Consider the following 14,822-nt stretch of genomic DNA (forward strand, 5'->3'; position numbering starts at 1 on the left):
TGCTTACTATCAGGTGCTGGCAGCCTGTGTTGCCCAATTCCCAGTCTAGGGTATATGGGTGGAGTTTTGGTGGGGTTTGGGCTTCTCTTGTCCTGGGCCTCCAGGTCTTTTGTTGTCACAGGCGTGCTTCCCGGGGGAGTGTTGTTTCCTGGTTTTCTCCCCTCTGTTGAGGCGTATGCTCAGCTTTTTACTTCAATTGGGAGGAGTTGGTTGTGTTGTTCAGGCGCCGGATCCCCGGGCTTGGTTCCGGCCCCAGCCTGGAGCGCGCTTGTTAGGCCTGTGCTGATGTGTATACCCCCTAGGTTATACAGCCTGGGGGACACAGTTCAAATTTCTTCTACTGTTGGTAGTCTTGACCCAGGGGCGCTGTTCCTGGCTTGGGCATTTAAGCTCCCTTCCAGGGGTGCTCTTGCTCTAGCCTGGCCAGCTGAGTGTGCTCCACGGGCTGGTGGAGCTCTCAAACAGTTCCCAGTTTTAGTGGGTCCTGTGGTCCGGGTGCTGGGGTAGGGAGTCTAGGTCAGGGTCTGGGGATTCCCTCCAGCTCTGGTCTCCCTTGAGGGATATACTTCCCCTGTGGGGTACTCACCCTGGAGCTGGTTGTTTCTGTGTGGTGTAGGTCGTCAGTTGTTGTTGCAATCCGGGCTGGGTTGGGCGGTGGTGGCTCTGTGTGATTCTTTTCTGTCTCTGCCTCTGTCGAAGCTGTTGGGTCAAGAGTGTCCACGCTCAGGCAGCTTCTTCTCGGTACCTCTGGGGCCCAAGTGACCCCGCCGGGTTGTTGCGATCGTGATCGGGCGGGCGGGTGGTCTGCAGACAGGACCCTTTGTCGCGCCGAGCCGCTTTGGCGGGATGGAACCTCTCTGCTCGGGTGGAGAGTGCTGGATCGTTGCGATCGCGATCAGGCGGGCCGGGTGGTCTGCAGCAGGTCCTTTTGTCACTCTGCTGATGCCGAGCGGCTTTGGCGGGATGGAGCCTCTCTGCTCGGGTGGAGAGTGAGGGGTGGGGGTGGGATCCTCGTGGAGACTCCCGGCTGGTAGGTTTCTCTGTTCCTGGCGATCTGCTGTTCTGCAAACCAGTACCTGATGTTCTGAAAGTGGCCCCCTGTGTCTCTGCTGTTTCTCTCTCATTATTAATTTTTTCATTATTAATTTTTATAGTCTCTCCCTCTTTCCTGAGATCAAGGCTTTCATAGTAACCCATAAAAAACTTTGTCTTAGGGCTGGGGGTTTAGCCCAGCGGAAGGGTGCCCGCCCAGCACGTGCAAAGCCCTGGGTTCGGTCCTTAGCCTGAGGGGGAAAAATTGTCTTTGTTTTTTGTTAGTTACTAGGGTTTCTTTTTTTTTGGGGGGGGTGTTCCGGTCATGGGGCCTGAACTCTGGGCTTGGGAACTGTTCCTCAGCTCTTCAGCTCAAGGCAAGCACCCTACCACTTAAGCCACAGCACCACTTCCAGCTTTTTTCTTTTTGCTTATGTGGTGCTGAGGAATCGAACCCAGGGCCTCACGCATGCAAGGCAAGCATTCTACCACTGAGCCACCTTCCCAGCTCCAGTTATTAGGGTTTCATTTCAGACCTATGAACTTACTTGACTTGCTTCTTCTGCTGGTACTATGGATTAGCTTTAAATTCTAATTCTTTGGATCTTAACCTACTGAGTAGCGAGGATTATAAGCATGAGCCAGAGGCACCTAGAAATTGTCTTTCTTGTCTGTGTCTTCAACATTAACAAACATTTTTGCATGTAGAATTAATCATCATAATCATATCTCAAGCGTTTACTCTGTGCAAAGCTCTGCTCTGAATACCTTACATATATAAATAGGGCCAGTCCATTATTATCCACCTTTATCAGATGAGGAAACTGAGGTAAAGGCAAGTTGAGCAAATTTCCTAATATTACTGGTGAATAGAAAGGCTCCTTTAACCCAGGTATTTCCCTTGAGTCTATACTCTGAATCATTGTCTAACTAGGACAGATGGTAACTCTCCAGCATTTGAAAACCCTATTTTTTTATGCCCAACAAGTAGACAAATAGAAATAGAAGTACCAGGGAAACACATTTTAATTTATTATATGAAAAGAGTTGCTGTAATTACACATACAACAAAATGGCATAGACTGCCTTATGTTAGATAGTAGGATCTCTTCTGGAGATATTAAGAAAGAACCACTTGCCTGAGGGTTTTATAGAAACAAAGAGTAGAAATTTTGACCAAGTCCAGCCCATTCTTTTTTTTTTTTTTTTTTTTTTGCCGGTCATGGGGCCTGAACTCTGGGCCTGGGCGCTGTCCCTCAGCTCTTCAGCTCAAGGCTAGTGCTCTACCACTGGAGCCACAGTGCCACTTCCGGCTTTTTCTGTTTATGTGGTGCTGAGGAATCGAACCCAAGGTCTCATGTTTGCAAGGCATGCACTCTACCACTGAGCTATCTTCCCAGCCCCAAGTCCAGCCCATTCTTGAGATCATATACAACAAAAGCCAGAACTGTACTTCATATACTTAGTGACCAAAATAAGTAGAGAGAATTAACTCATTATTTGCTGCAGAAAGTAGTAAAATAACTAGTTGTAGTAATAACTTGATTATAGGAAATGTTTGCTTTTAGTTATATAGATTGGACCTTCCTCCTTTTCTTTCCTTATATAACCTAAATTTATGAATGAAAGGTTAGTAGTTATTTAGGGTAAAAGTAGGGTGAGTGCTTCTCTTCTTTTTGAAATATGCCATAAACCTGTGATGTGTGGAGGGCATGGAAAGACTTGGCAAATTAGCTATGGAAATGCTGGACATGGAGCTCAGAGGTCCTCAGAATGTTCTATTTTCCTTCATCTGTAGGTAAAGTACGTGTCTTGTTTGTCCTTGTAGTTTATGAATACTATAAATTTTTATTTAATCTGTGTTCCATTTTTAAAGCTGAAGCAAACATGGTAAATGATATCATTTGTTAAATCTGTGATTTAACTATTTATAGTATGTGTTTTCTGTATGTAAGCTATTTCAGAGTGTACAGGGAGAAAAATGAAATCATGATTTGTTTTAACAAAACCTGTGGGGCATAAAAAACCCAAAAAACCTGTGGGGCTGGAAAGGTGCTCAGTGGTGTTTGCCTTGCATACATGAGGTGCTGTGATTCCTCAGCACCACATAAGCAGAAAAAGCTGGAAGTGGCCCTGTGGCTAAAGTGGTAGAGTGCTAGTCTTGAACTGAAGAGCTGAGGGACCAGTGCCCAGGCCCAAAGTTTAGGTCCCACCAACCAAAAAAAAAAAATCTGCATTGCTCTGTGAAGTTATATTCTGCTTATTTTTACTGCTCTGATTATGACTGATAATTATATACATTTGAAAGTGAGTATAATTATCTGTTGCCTACAGAATTGGACAGTACAGATGGTGCCAAGGTTTTTAGTAAGCAACCAGGAAGAATCCAGAGAGTAGCAAGAGGATCAGGCGTGTCAACAAGAGATGTGCAAGAACTTTTAACACAGTATACTAAGTTTGCACAGATGGTGAAAAAAATGGGAGGCATCAAAGGACTTTTCAAAGGTAAGAAAATAAGCTCACTATTAAATAACAGAATAAAAAGAAAGAAATTGAAAATCTAAGTATTAAAGTCAAGGAATGTTGCTAGTATTGGAAAAGTCACTGAACAATTTCAAGTTATAGGGACTAAGGATGAGTACAGTGGTAGAGACTAGTATATATGAGGTCCTAGGTTCAATTCTCAGTACTACAAAAGAAAAGGGCACTGATGGCTCATGCTTGCTGAGATTTGAATATCAATAGTTTAAAGCCAGCCCAGGCAGGAGAGCCATTAAGACTCTTTTCTTTAGTTAACCACCATAAAGTTGTAAGTAGAGCTGTAGCTCTAGTGATAGAGGCTAGCCTTGAGCAAGAAAGCTCAGGAACAGCATCTAGGCTCTTGAGTTCAAGCTCCAGAACTGGCACAAAAAAATAGCTGAATTACATGTACTATCACATTTTATAATGTGACCTGTAATTTACCTTTTTGTCCATTCAAGGTAATAGACATTTTGAAAAGAAGATGCCAGGCTGGGAAGGTGGCTCAGTGGTAGAGCGCTTGGCTTGCATGTATGAGGCCGTGGGTTCGATTCCTCAGCACCACATATGCAGAAAAAGCCGGAAGTGGCACTGTGGCTCAAATGGTAGAGCACTAGCCTTAAGCTGAAGAACTGAGGGACAGTACCCAGGCCCAGAGTTCAGACCCCACAATCAACAAAAAAAAAAAAAAAAAGGAAAATGCCATGGTTTTATGAACATGCAATATATATTATAAAAAATTTAGAGAGAAAAAGCTAAAAGTGCATATCACATTATAAAATCCCACAGATCCAGTTAGAAATAAGTTGATGTAACTGTTGTTTTCTTCTAGTAAATCATTATTATTTTTACATATTACCAAATACACTGTAAAATATGTTTAACTACTAATCACTACTATTGTAGTTATGCACAGATGTTTGTTTAATGCCTTGGTTGGACTCTTAGGATGACTCATCACTTAGGCTGCTTTATCACTGTCAATTTCTGAACAGTTCTGTAAAACTAGAAATTTTTTTTTTCTACTCTGATCAGAAACAGTAGGTGCTGAATTAGTTTTCTAATTGCACTATATATAATTTATATACAGATATAATATACATATAATTATATCTATATATAATTTTATTTCTGTACTGGTCCTGGGGCTTGAACCAGGATCTGGGTGCTGCACCTAAGCTTTTGTGCTCAAGGCTAGTGCTCAACCACTGGAGCCACAGCTCCTCTTCTGGCTTTTTTTTGGTCAGACTCGGGGCTTGAACTCTGGGCCCTCAGCTTTTCAGCTCAAGGCGAGTGCTCTACCACTGTGTCACAATGACACTTCCAGTTTTCTTTTTTTTTTTTTTTTTTTTGGGGGGGGGTCCGGTAGTGTGGCCTGAACTCTGGGCCTGGGCGCTGTCCTTCAGCCCAAGGCTAGCACTCTACCACTTGAGCCACAGCTCCACTTCCGTCTTTTTTCTTATATGGTGCTGAGGAATTGAACCCAGGGCTTCAGGCATGCAAGGCAAGTGCTCTACCACTGAGCCACCTTCCCAGCCGCCCAAGATCCATTTTTTTTGTTGTTGTTGTTTTGCCCTCCCTGGGCTTGAACTCTGGGCATAGACACTGTCCCTGAGCTCCATTCAAGGGTAACGTTCTACCACTTGAGCCACATTGCCACTTCTGGCTTTTTCTGTGATTAATTTGGAGATAAGAGTCTCACGGACTTTCCTGCACAGTTTGACTTTGAGCCATGATCCTCAGATTTCAGCCTCCTGAGTAGCTAGGATTACAGTCACCAGTGCCCAACTACTTCTGGATTTTTTTTTTTTTTTTTTTTTTTTTTGTCGGTCGTGGGGCTTGAACTCTGGGCCTGGGCGCTGTCCCTCAGCTCTTCAGCTCAAGGCGAGCGCTCTACCACTTGAGCTACAGCGCCACTTCCGGTTTTCTGGTGGTTTATTGGAGATAGGAGTCTCACGGTCTTTCTTGCCCGGGCTGGCTTTGAACCGCGATCCTCAGATCTCAGCCTCCTGAGTAGCTAGGATTACAGGCGTGAGCCACAAGCGCCCGGCATACTTCTGGATTTTTTGAATGATTAGTTGGAAGTAAATTTCTTAAGGACATTCAGGGGCAGCTTTGGTTTTTCATTTTTATTAAATATTTTTGAAAATTACCAAGTCAGTGTTCCTTTTTCTGAATTTGCTAATTTTGCTGAAAAAAGGTATTTACTCATTATTTTTCATTGATGCTATCTTTTGCTTTCTTTCTCAAGAGTACAGATAATCAGCAGGGTATGGTAATGCATAATCCCAGCACTTAAGAGGCTGACTATCTAGAGTTTGAGGCCAGCCTGGGCTCAAACTTTTATCAAAAAAGAGACTTTTATCAAAAAAGAATTATGTAGTCTAAAGAATGCTTTTACCATTTTTGACTTAGACTATACCTCTCATTAGCTGACCTTTTTAGTTTGGTTTTTAAGTTTATGGTTATTCCTTCACAAATTAAATTGCATTGTCTTTCGATTTTATGAAATTATCATAGGGAAGGTAGGTCAGTGGTAGAGTGCTTGCCTTGTATGCATGAGGCTCTGGGTTCGATTCCTCACCATCACATAAACAGAAAAAGCCGTAAGTGGTAGAGTGCTAGCCTTGAGGTGAAGAACTAAGGGACAGTGTCCAGGTCCAGAGTTCAAGCCCCATGAACAACAAAAAAAAATTTTTTTTTAATTAGTTGGGCATTGGTGGCTTGTGACTATAATCCTACCTACTCAGGAGGCTGAGATCTGAGGATCACAGTTCAAAGTTGGTTCAAAGCCAGCCCAGGCAGGAAAGTCCATGAGACTCTTATCTTCAATAAACCATTCAGAAAACCGGAAGTGGGGCTGTGGCTCTATTGGTAGAGCACTATCCTTGAGCTGAAGAGCTGAGGGACAGTGCCCAGGCCCAGAGTTCAAGCCCCATGACAGACCAAAAAAAAAAAAAAAAGTTTCTTAGATACATTCAAATCTTCAAGTTCTCTCACACTCATTCTTATTTATTTACCAGCTACCCAATCTCTCCCTCTCTTTTTTTTCTGTCCAGTCTTCCCTCATTAGGTTTAGTCTTTCCTTGTATTATTAGTAAGCAAGTTAATATAACTGATCATTAATAACCAAAACTGTACTCACAGTTTTGCTTGGTTAATTCACAGATACAACTAAAAGTTTTTCAACAGCTGGGTGGTGATGGCTCACGCCTATAATCTTAGCTACTCAGGTGGCTGAGATCCAAGGATTTCTTTTTTTTGTTTGTTTGGGGGGGGGGGTCCAGTCGTGGGGCCTGAACTCTGGGCCTGGGCGCTGTCCCTCAGCTCTTCAGCTCAAGGCTAGCGCTCTACCACTTGAGCCACAGCGCCACTTCCGACTTTTTTTCTTTTTGCTTATGTGGTGCTGAGGAATTGAACCCAGGGCCTCAGGCATGCAAGGCAAACGCTCTACCACTGAGCCACCTCCCTAGCCCCTGATCCAAGGATTTCAATTCAAAGCTAGCCCAGCAGGAAAGTCCATGAGACTCTTTTTTTTTTTTTTTTAAATTTTTTTTTTTTTTATCCGGTCGTGGGGCCTGAACTCTGGGCCTGGGCGCTGTCCCTCAGCTCTTCAGCTCAAGGCTAGCACTCTACCATTTGAGCCACAGCACCACTTCCGGCTTTTTTCTTTTTGCTTATGTGGTGCTGAGGAATCGAACCCAGGGCCTCTGGCATGCAAGGCAAGCGCTCTACCACTGAGCCACCTTCCCAGCCCATCCATGAGACTCTTATCACCAATTAACCAACAGAAAATTGGTTTTGGGTTTTTTTTGGTTTTTTTTTGGGGGGGGGGAATAGTCGTGGGGCCTGAACTCTGGGCTTGACACTGTCCCTCAGCTCTTCAGCTCAACGCTAGCACTCTACCACTTTAGCCACAGTGCCATTTTGGACCTTTTTCTGCTTATATGGTGCTGAGGAATCGAACCCAGGGCCTCATGCATGCAAGGCAAGCACTCTACCACTGAGCCACCTTCCCAGCCCAACCAACAGAAAATTGGAAGTGGCACAATGGCTCAAAGTAGTAGAACACCAGCCTTGAGGAAAAGAGCTCAGGGATAGTGCCCAGGCCCTGGGTTCAAGCCCCATGACTGACAAAAAAATGAAAGTTTTACAGAAAAGTAAAGCTTTTAGAAAATCCTTTATGTAGAATTTCATTTATTCATTCTTAAAAAAAAATTGTTACTAAGAGTTAATAGGTATATATAAAATAAAAATAATTCTGTAGGTTGTATATTTAGTCAGTTCATCAGGCTTTCTTAGATATTTTGATTATAATACATCCTATGCTGATATAAACACTTTTCTTTTAAGGTGGTGATATGTCTAAGAATGTGAGTCAATCACAGATGGCAAAATTGAATCAACAAATGGCCAAAATGATGGATCCTAGAGTTCTTCATCACATGGGTAAATGCAATCATTAAACAGTGTGTTTTTAAAAAGTTCAAATATTATTATGCAAAAATAAATATTTCAATTTCTGCTTACTAATTGTTTTCGTGTACTTTCCCTCTAGGTGGTATGGCAGGACTACAGTCAATGATGAGGCAGTTTCAACAGGGTGCTGCTGGCAATATGAAAGGCATGATGGGATTCAATAATATGTAAAGAAGATGCCTTAATATAAACTGACTTGGTTGATTACATTATTTGCTGAGACCTCAGAGTTTCCCTCCTTTTTGAAAATGGGGGGAAAAAAGTATTTTTCTTGCCTGCCTTGCCCTCTTTCTTTTCATCATTTTTTCCTCAGCTTTTCTTTTTCCTTTCTTCCTTCTTCCTTCCTTTTTGATATAAGGAAGGAATATATGATTTTTGTGGAAATCCTTACATTTCTGCTCTAAGTTCTCTTTAGTTTTCACCATCATAACACTTTTGAGTTAAACAAATCATGATGTAAAATTTTAGTACTTAAAGGTTTTTAATTGTCACAAAGGCCAAGCATTACATTTGTAAACAGTCCTGGTCAGTAAATCACATTATAATGTCTCAATAAAAGTGCTGTAAAATAAACTTCAAAGTGGTTATAAGGAGATGTTAACTTTCTTAATGGCTTAAAATTATCAATGTATCACACACAAAAAAGAAAAAGCCAATAAATACGTTTTATAAAACCTTGCCCCGAAACATACCTTTAATGAGAAATATGTTAAAACATAGTATTAGCAACTTTTATGATAATTAAAATAAATTTTTCATTGAAAATCTTAGTTGTAACTGGGAATGTGGCTTAGTGGTAAAGTGCTTGCTTAACATGCATGAAGACCTGGGTTCGATTCCTCAGTACTACAAAATAGAAAAGGCTGGGAGTAGCACTGTGGCTCAAGCCTTGAGCACAAAGAGGCTTAAGGACGGTGTCCAGGCCCTGAGTTCAAGCCCCAGGACCAGCAAAAAAACAAATCTTAATTCTGACAATTAAATTGAAATTGAGAATTTGACTGTGCTCTCCCATATATGATGTTTGTTTGGTATACAATCTGAAGCATATTTTTGAAGCCGTAATAGTCTTCCATAATTTAAAAAGCCATTTATTGAGAAATTGATAAAATAATTCCAAATTGTGACACTTTTTTTTTTGGTCAGTCGAGGGGCTTGAACTCTGGTCCTGGGCGCTGTCCCTCAGCTCTTCAGCTCAAGGTGAGCCTCTACTACTTGAGCCACAACACAACTTCCCATTTTCTGGTGGTTTACTGGAGATAAGAGTCTCTTGGACTTTCTGCCTAGTCTGGCTTTGAACTGTGATCCTCAGATCTTAGCCTCCTGAGTAGATAGGATTACAGGCGTAAGTCATGGGTGCCTGGCTAATTTTTTTTTAATTGTCGGTCATGGGGCTTGAACTTGGGGCCTGGGTTCTGTCCCTCAGCTCTTTGCTCAAGACTAGAAGCACTTGCTGGGAAGGTGGCTCGGTGGTAGAGCACTTGCCTTGCATGCTCTCAAGGCCCTGGGTTCGATTCCTCAGCACCACATAAGCAAAAAGAAAAAAGCCAGAAGTAGTGCTGTGGCTCAAGTGAGAGAGTGCTAGCCTTGAGCTGAAGAGCTGAGGGACAGCGCCCAGGCCCAGAGTTCAGGCCCCACGATCTCACCTTGCTGAGTAGCCATGATTACAGGTATGAGCCACCAGCAGCCGAAGAATTTAGACTCTAGTAAAAACTGTCCATGAAAGCTGTGACTTAAATAGCGACTAAATGTTCATAATTATTGATCTTTCTCAAAAATCTAGAAATAATAGAGCCAGGTAAATGATCAAAATCCAAACCAGAAAGGTATCACAGCTTAAATCTTGCTGATTCTCTATTCCTAGCATTCCATTGGATTAGAATCTAAGTCATTGTCTTCAAAATTCTGTTTCAGATTACAGATATCATGTTTGGAACATTAAGGTGTTCTATTAACCTTCAACATAATACTGCCTTTGCTTTTTTGTCTTGTTACTGGAATTTTAGAGCAAATGCCCCTGTTCAGTGAGTCCAAATAGACTAGTCTAGGCCACCCATGCCAATACACCAAGTAGAGAGATGAGTGGTGGTGAAGAGTAGAGAAAGGACTTTTAATCTGGGCATGTGGGGAAGAACATATCAGACCTAATGTACATCTCAAGGGGCAAAGAAGAACTCAGAATATAGAAAAGGTAAAGGAGTAGTTAGTATAAATAACCAACAGAACAGGTAATCTAGGCCAGGCCAATGGTATGATCAACTATTATCTTAGTTCTGGTTCTGCAAGGGTTTCTAAAGAAGTTGTTGTTGCTGGGTACCAGTGGCTCATTGAGCCTGTTGGGCTAATTTTACTCAAAAGGCTGAGATCTGAGGATCATGGTTCAGAGCCAGCCTGGGAACGAAAGTCCAGGAGACTTATCCAATTAGCCACCAGAAAAAACAGTGATGCTGTGACTCAAGGATGTAGAGCATTAGCCTTGAGCAAAATTGCTTAGGGATAGTGTCCAGGCCCTGAGTTCTTGCCCCATGACTGATCCCCCTCCCTACCCCCCAAAAAAGTTATTACCTCTCATCACTTGAGAGGAAACATCTGGTCCCCAGAAGGTGCTTACTCCTGCTCCTAGGTACCACCTATTATCATAGGAAGTTGCCCTCCTTGAAGATGGGAGGTTAGTCTATCCAACTTGCTGAGTGGTAGTTTTGGTCCCATAAGTGCATTTATGATCAGTCTTTTTATTCCTCAAATCCATGGTAATTTCAGCAGAGTCAGGAAGATAAAGAGGCAAAAAATAGAGCCAGAGAAGATAAAACATTTAGGTTAGTGACTTTCCCTCCTGGCTGATTAATTTACTTACATGATAAATGTTGAAAAATTAAATTTTTCCCCTAGATCAGTTGTATAGCCAATGGCATGTTAGTTCAGTTTGATAGTTTTCCCCATGTTTTGACATTAAGAGGTAAGTAATTCCTTTGTGTTCATTGTCAATAGATGCTTTACCTAAGAGGCCCTAACCCATCATGTAGGTTTCTGATCCTTAATAGTGGCAAAGTGAGTACAGGTAATTTTGGTATAATTTTTAGTGAAGATACACATTGTAAACTGATGAAATAATGAAACATTTCCTTGTGAGCCTGTGACATAAATTCTTCTGTGTTTGGCATGTGTGTGCTACTTTTTGTAATTTTTTTGATGTGTGGTGGGGGAACGCTGATGCTGGGATTGAACTCAGGGCCTGGGTGCTGTACTTGAGCTGCTTTTACTCAAGGCTAATGTTCTACTACTTGAGCTACAGTTCTGCTTCTGGCTTTTGATAGTTAATTGAAGATAAAAGTCTGCAGGATTTCCCTGCCTGGACTGGCTTCAGAACCTTGATCCTCAGATACTCAGCCTCCTGAGTAGCTACCATTACAGTTGTGAGCCAATAGCTCCTGGCTTTACTTTTTGCAATTCTGTCATCTCTGTCTTCATTCGAAGAAAACTGTATCTTTTAGCCTCATTTGACTTAAAGGATTCTCTGTAGCCTGTAAAATAATGCATTTATCAACACTGGTTGGACCATAACCAGCCAAGAGAAGAAACTAAATGGTAGTACTGCTCTTAAAGGGGAAATTAAGATGGATGATGAGCCTGACATTAAGAAACACTCTCAATAGGTGACATTGTTCAAAAAGAAATGTACTCTTTATCTGATTTATGTAACTAACCCTGTTGTACATCATGTTTACAATAACAGTTTTTAAATGCCTTTAAAAAATAAAGGAGGGGAAGAATTAACTAAGCCAAAGCTAAGAGTTTAGCTCATGTGATAGAGCACTTGGCCTAGCAAGGCCCTGAGTTCAAACCCTTGTACCATCCAAAAAATCAACCAGTTGCAAAATTTAAATTCATAGTAAACTCAATATCAAAAAAGAAAAACTCCCTTTACAGAGGGCTGGAGACTCTTCATGCACTTTTACATAAAGGCTTTTCTTGCTGAGGAAGTAGCCCTTATGTGGGTTGCTTCTCCCTCACTTTCATTCCCCCAACCTCCTCACCTCCCCCTCCTCTTCTCTCCCCTTCTCTTTCCATTCCACTTTCCTCTCTTACCCTCACCCCTTCTACCCTCACCCTCCTTCCTATACTGGGCTTGAACTAGCACTTGGGTACTGTCAGCTTTTTCAGTTTCACAGACTCTTGCCATAGCTGGCTTTGAACCACAACCCTCAGATCTCAGCCTCCTGAGTAGCTATGATTGCAGGTTGTTTTTCTTTTTTCTTTTTTTTTTTTGTTGGTCGTGGGGCTTGAACTCTGGGCCTGGACGCTGTCCCTCAGCTCTTCAGCTCAAGGCGAGCGCTCTACCACTTGAGCTACAGCGCCACTTCCGGTTTTCTGGTGGTTTATTGGAGATGGGAGTCTCATGGTCTTTCCTGCCCGGGCTGGCTTTGAACCTCGATCCTCAGATCTCAGCCTCCTGAGTAGCTAGGATTACAGGCGTGAGCCACCAGCTCCCGGCCAGGTTGTTTTTCTTAATTCCTCTTGTGCTTTTGCTTGGCTTGGCTTGCCCTGCTGGTTGCTCTACCATTTGAGCCAGGCATTCAGTTAACAGACAACTTTTGTTGACTGACTTTAAACCAAGATCTCTCAGGTCTCAGCCACCAGAATAACTAGGATTACAGGCATGAACTAATAGCACTAGGCCAAGATACACTAAAGTTTTGGAACCTTCTATCAGAGAGAAATCTCATAGCTACAACAAGCAAGAAGAGTATCTGATGACTGCATATTTCCATATTTTAGGAATCATGTTTGCTTGCTTTTTAAACTTTAACAAAAAGGAAAACGTTCTTTGATGAACCAAAGGAGATGAAAATTTTTTTTTTTTTGCGGGGGGAGGGGGGGGTCTGGTCATGGGCCTGAACTCTGGGCCTGGGCGCTGTCCCTCAGCTCTTCAGCTCAAGGCTAACACACTACCACTTGAACCACAGTGCCACTTCCGGCTTTTTTTTTCTGCTTATGTGGTGCTGAGGAGTCGAACCCAGGGCCTCAGGCATGCAAGGCAAGTGCTCTACCACTGAGCCACCTTCCCAGCCCCAACTGCACAGTTTTTGATATTCATTTGATAACTAAAAGTATGAAACCCTTCAGTTGATATGTATCTTGATTTTATTCAGTTTTCTTCTATGTTAAAAGAAACAATGTTTGATCTTGCCCTGAATGGCAAGATATTCCTAATTGTTATCTTAAAGGATGAATAATATAGTCCTTTAAAAATTTTATTTTTTGACAGGGAGGGTTGCTATGTTGCTATGTTGAACTTCTGTTCAAGTATTTCCTCTGCTTCATCCTTCTAAAATAGCTGGGACTATAGGTATATGTTTCACTGTGGTTGACATTACTTAAGCTTGAATCATGGGTCTGCTGCTTACCAACTTTGTCCTTGACCAAGTTGAACTTTTCATTTATCAACTTTATCTTTGGACCTTTGGTTCCTCAGTTGTAAAATGTTAATAATTATAATAGTACCTTATAGTTCTGAGAAAGATGCATCAATACAAGGAAGTCCTAGTATCTACAGTTCTAGGGATGTTGGACTCATTATAAAAGTGAAGCTTCTTTTAATGTTTAAAATCAACAAAAGTGCATCTCATCAACTTTTCTTGTGATTTTTTAAAATGTGATACTAGGGTTTGAACCCAAGGCCTCACACAACTGGTGTGCTCTTGAGCATGCTCCCAGCCCTTTTGTTTGTACTTTGTTTTTGAGACATGTTTTGATAACTTTTTGCTTGGGATGGCCCTAAAATTCTTGATCCTTTTACCTCCTAAGTAGCTGGAAATACACAAGTGCACCACTATGCCTGACTTCTGCATCATTTCATTGTTTTTTATGTAAATTTTCTATTATTATAAAGGTGATGTAAAAAAAGGGTTACAGTTACATCAGTCAGTAAAGAGGTTTTTGGGTTTTTGGGGGGGGGGTCAGTCCTGGGGCTTGAACTCAGGGCCTGGGCAGTGTCCCTGAGCTTCATTTGCTCAAGGCTAGCACTCTACCACTTGAGCTACAGCACTTCCAACCTTTTCTGTTTAGGTGGTTCTGAAGAATGGATCTCAGAGCTTCATGCATGCTAGGCAAGCACTTTACCCCTAAGCCACATTCCCAGCCCAAGAGTACATTTTTTTTTTGGACAATGTCACCCCTTCCCTTGCTCTGTCCCAGTTTTCCCCTCCCATTCTCATCCACAAGTTGTATAGTTCATTTTTTCTGCATGATTTTTTTTTAATGAAAAATGGGGGGGGGGGAATTCCCTATTTAAAGGATGGGTTAGTCTGAAAAATACTCCCTACTGTGTGTATGTGAATGTATGCATATGTGGAGACAGACAGGCACAGAGAAGATGGAAAGAGTCAAAGGGATGAGATGGAGGAAACACAAGTGATCTATATGAAAGCCACAAGTTGGGGCTGGGAAGTTGGCTCAGTGGTGGAGTGCTTGCCTTGCATGCATGAGGCCCTGAGTTCGAGAAAAAAGCCAGAAGTAGTGCTGTGGGTCAAGTGGTAGGGTACTAGCCTTGAGCTGAAGAGCTGAAGGACAGGGCCCAGGCCCAGAGTTCAGGCCCCACGACTGGACCCCCCCCCCAAAAAAAAAAAAAAACAACCCACAAGTTTTATTTATTTGATGACAATTCCTGGTTATCAAACTTTATTTAGCTTCATTGTTGGAGCCTGCCATTTGCCTCTTAACACACCCCTCCTCCCCACTTGCTGGGAACAAGGCAATAACAGAGACTGGACCCTGGAATTGATGTTTGAGGTACC

General features: G+C 42.2%; 1 protein-coding gene across 6 annotated transcripts in view; it reads left to right on the forward strand.

Moving 5' to 3' along the window:
- The window catches only part of LOC138830169 (signal recognition particle subunit SRP54), a 100,970-nt gene that overhangs the window by 51,505 nt on the left and 34,643 nt on the right, over positions 1 to 14,822 (forward strand). For 4 of the 6 annotated variants that reach the window (XM_070026618.1, XM_070026609.1, XM_070026636.1 and 1 more), the window contains 3 exons: positions 3,367 to 3,537; positions 7,906 to 8,001; positions 8,111 to 8,709. In XM_070026618.1, coding sequence (XP_069882719.1) covers positions 3,367 to 3,537; positions 7,906 to 8,001; positions 8,111 to 8,202 — 359 coding nt within the window. In that variant the 3' untranslated portion in view covers positions 8,203 to 8,709. Of the gene's footprint in view, positions 1 to 3,366; positions 3,538 to 7,905; positions 8,002 to 8,110; positions 8,710 to 10,041; positions 10,220 to 14,822 lie in introns of those variants that run through there. The other 2 variants (XM_070026652.1, XM_070026648.1) reach the window with 2 other exon arrangements.

This window comes from Dipodomys merriami, unplaced genomic scaffold (assembly GCF_024711535.1).
Source record: "Dipodomys merriami isolate MVZ:Mamm:240054 unplaced genomic scaffold, mDipMer1.0.p SCAF_1, whole genome shotgun sequence".
In the NCBI taxonomy this organism is placed as follows: domain Eukaryota; kingdom Metazoa; phylum Chordata; class Mammalia; order Rodentia; family Heteromyidae; genus Dipodomys; species Dipodomys merriami.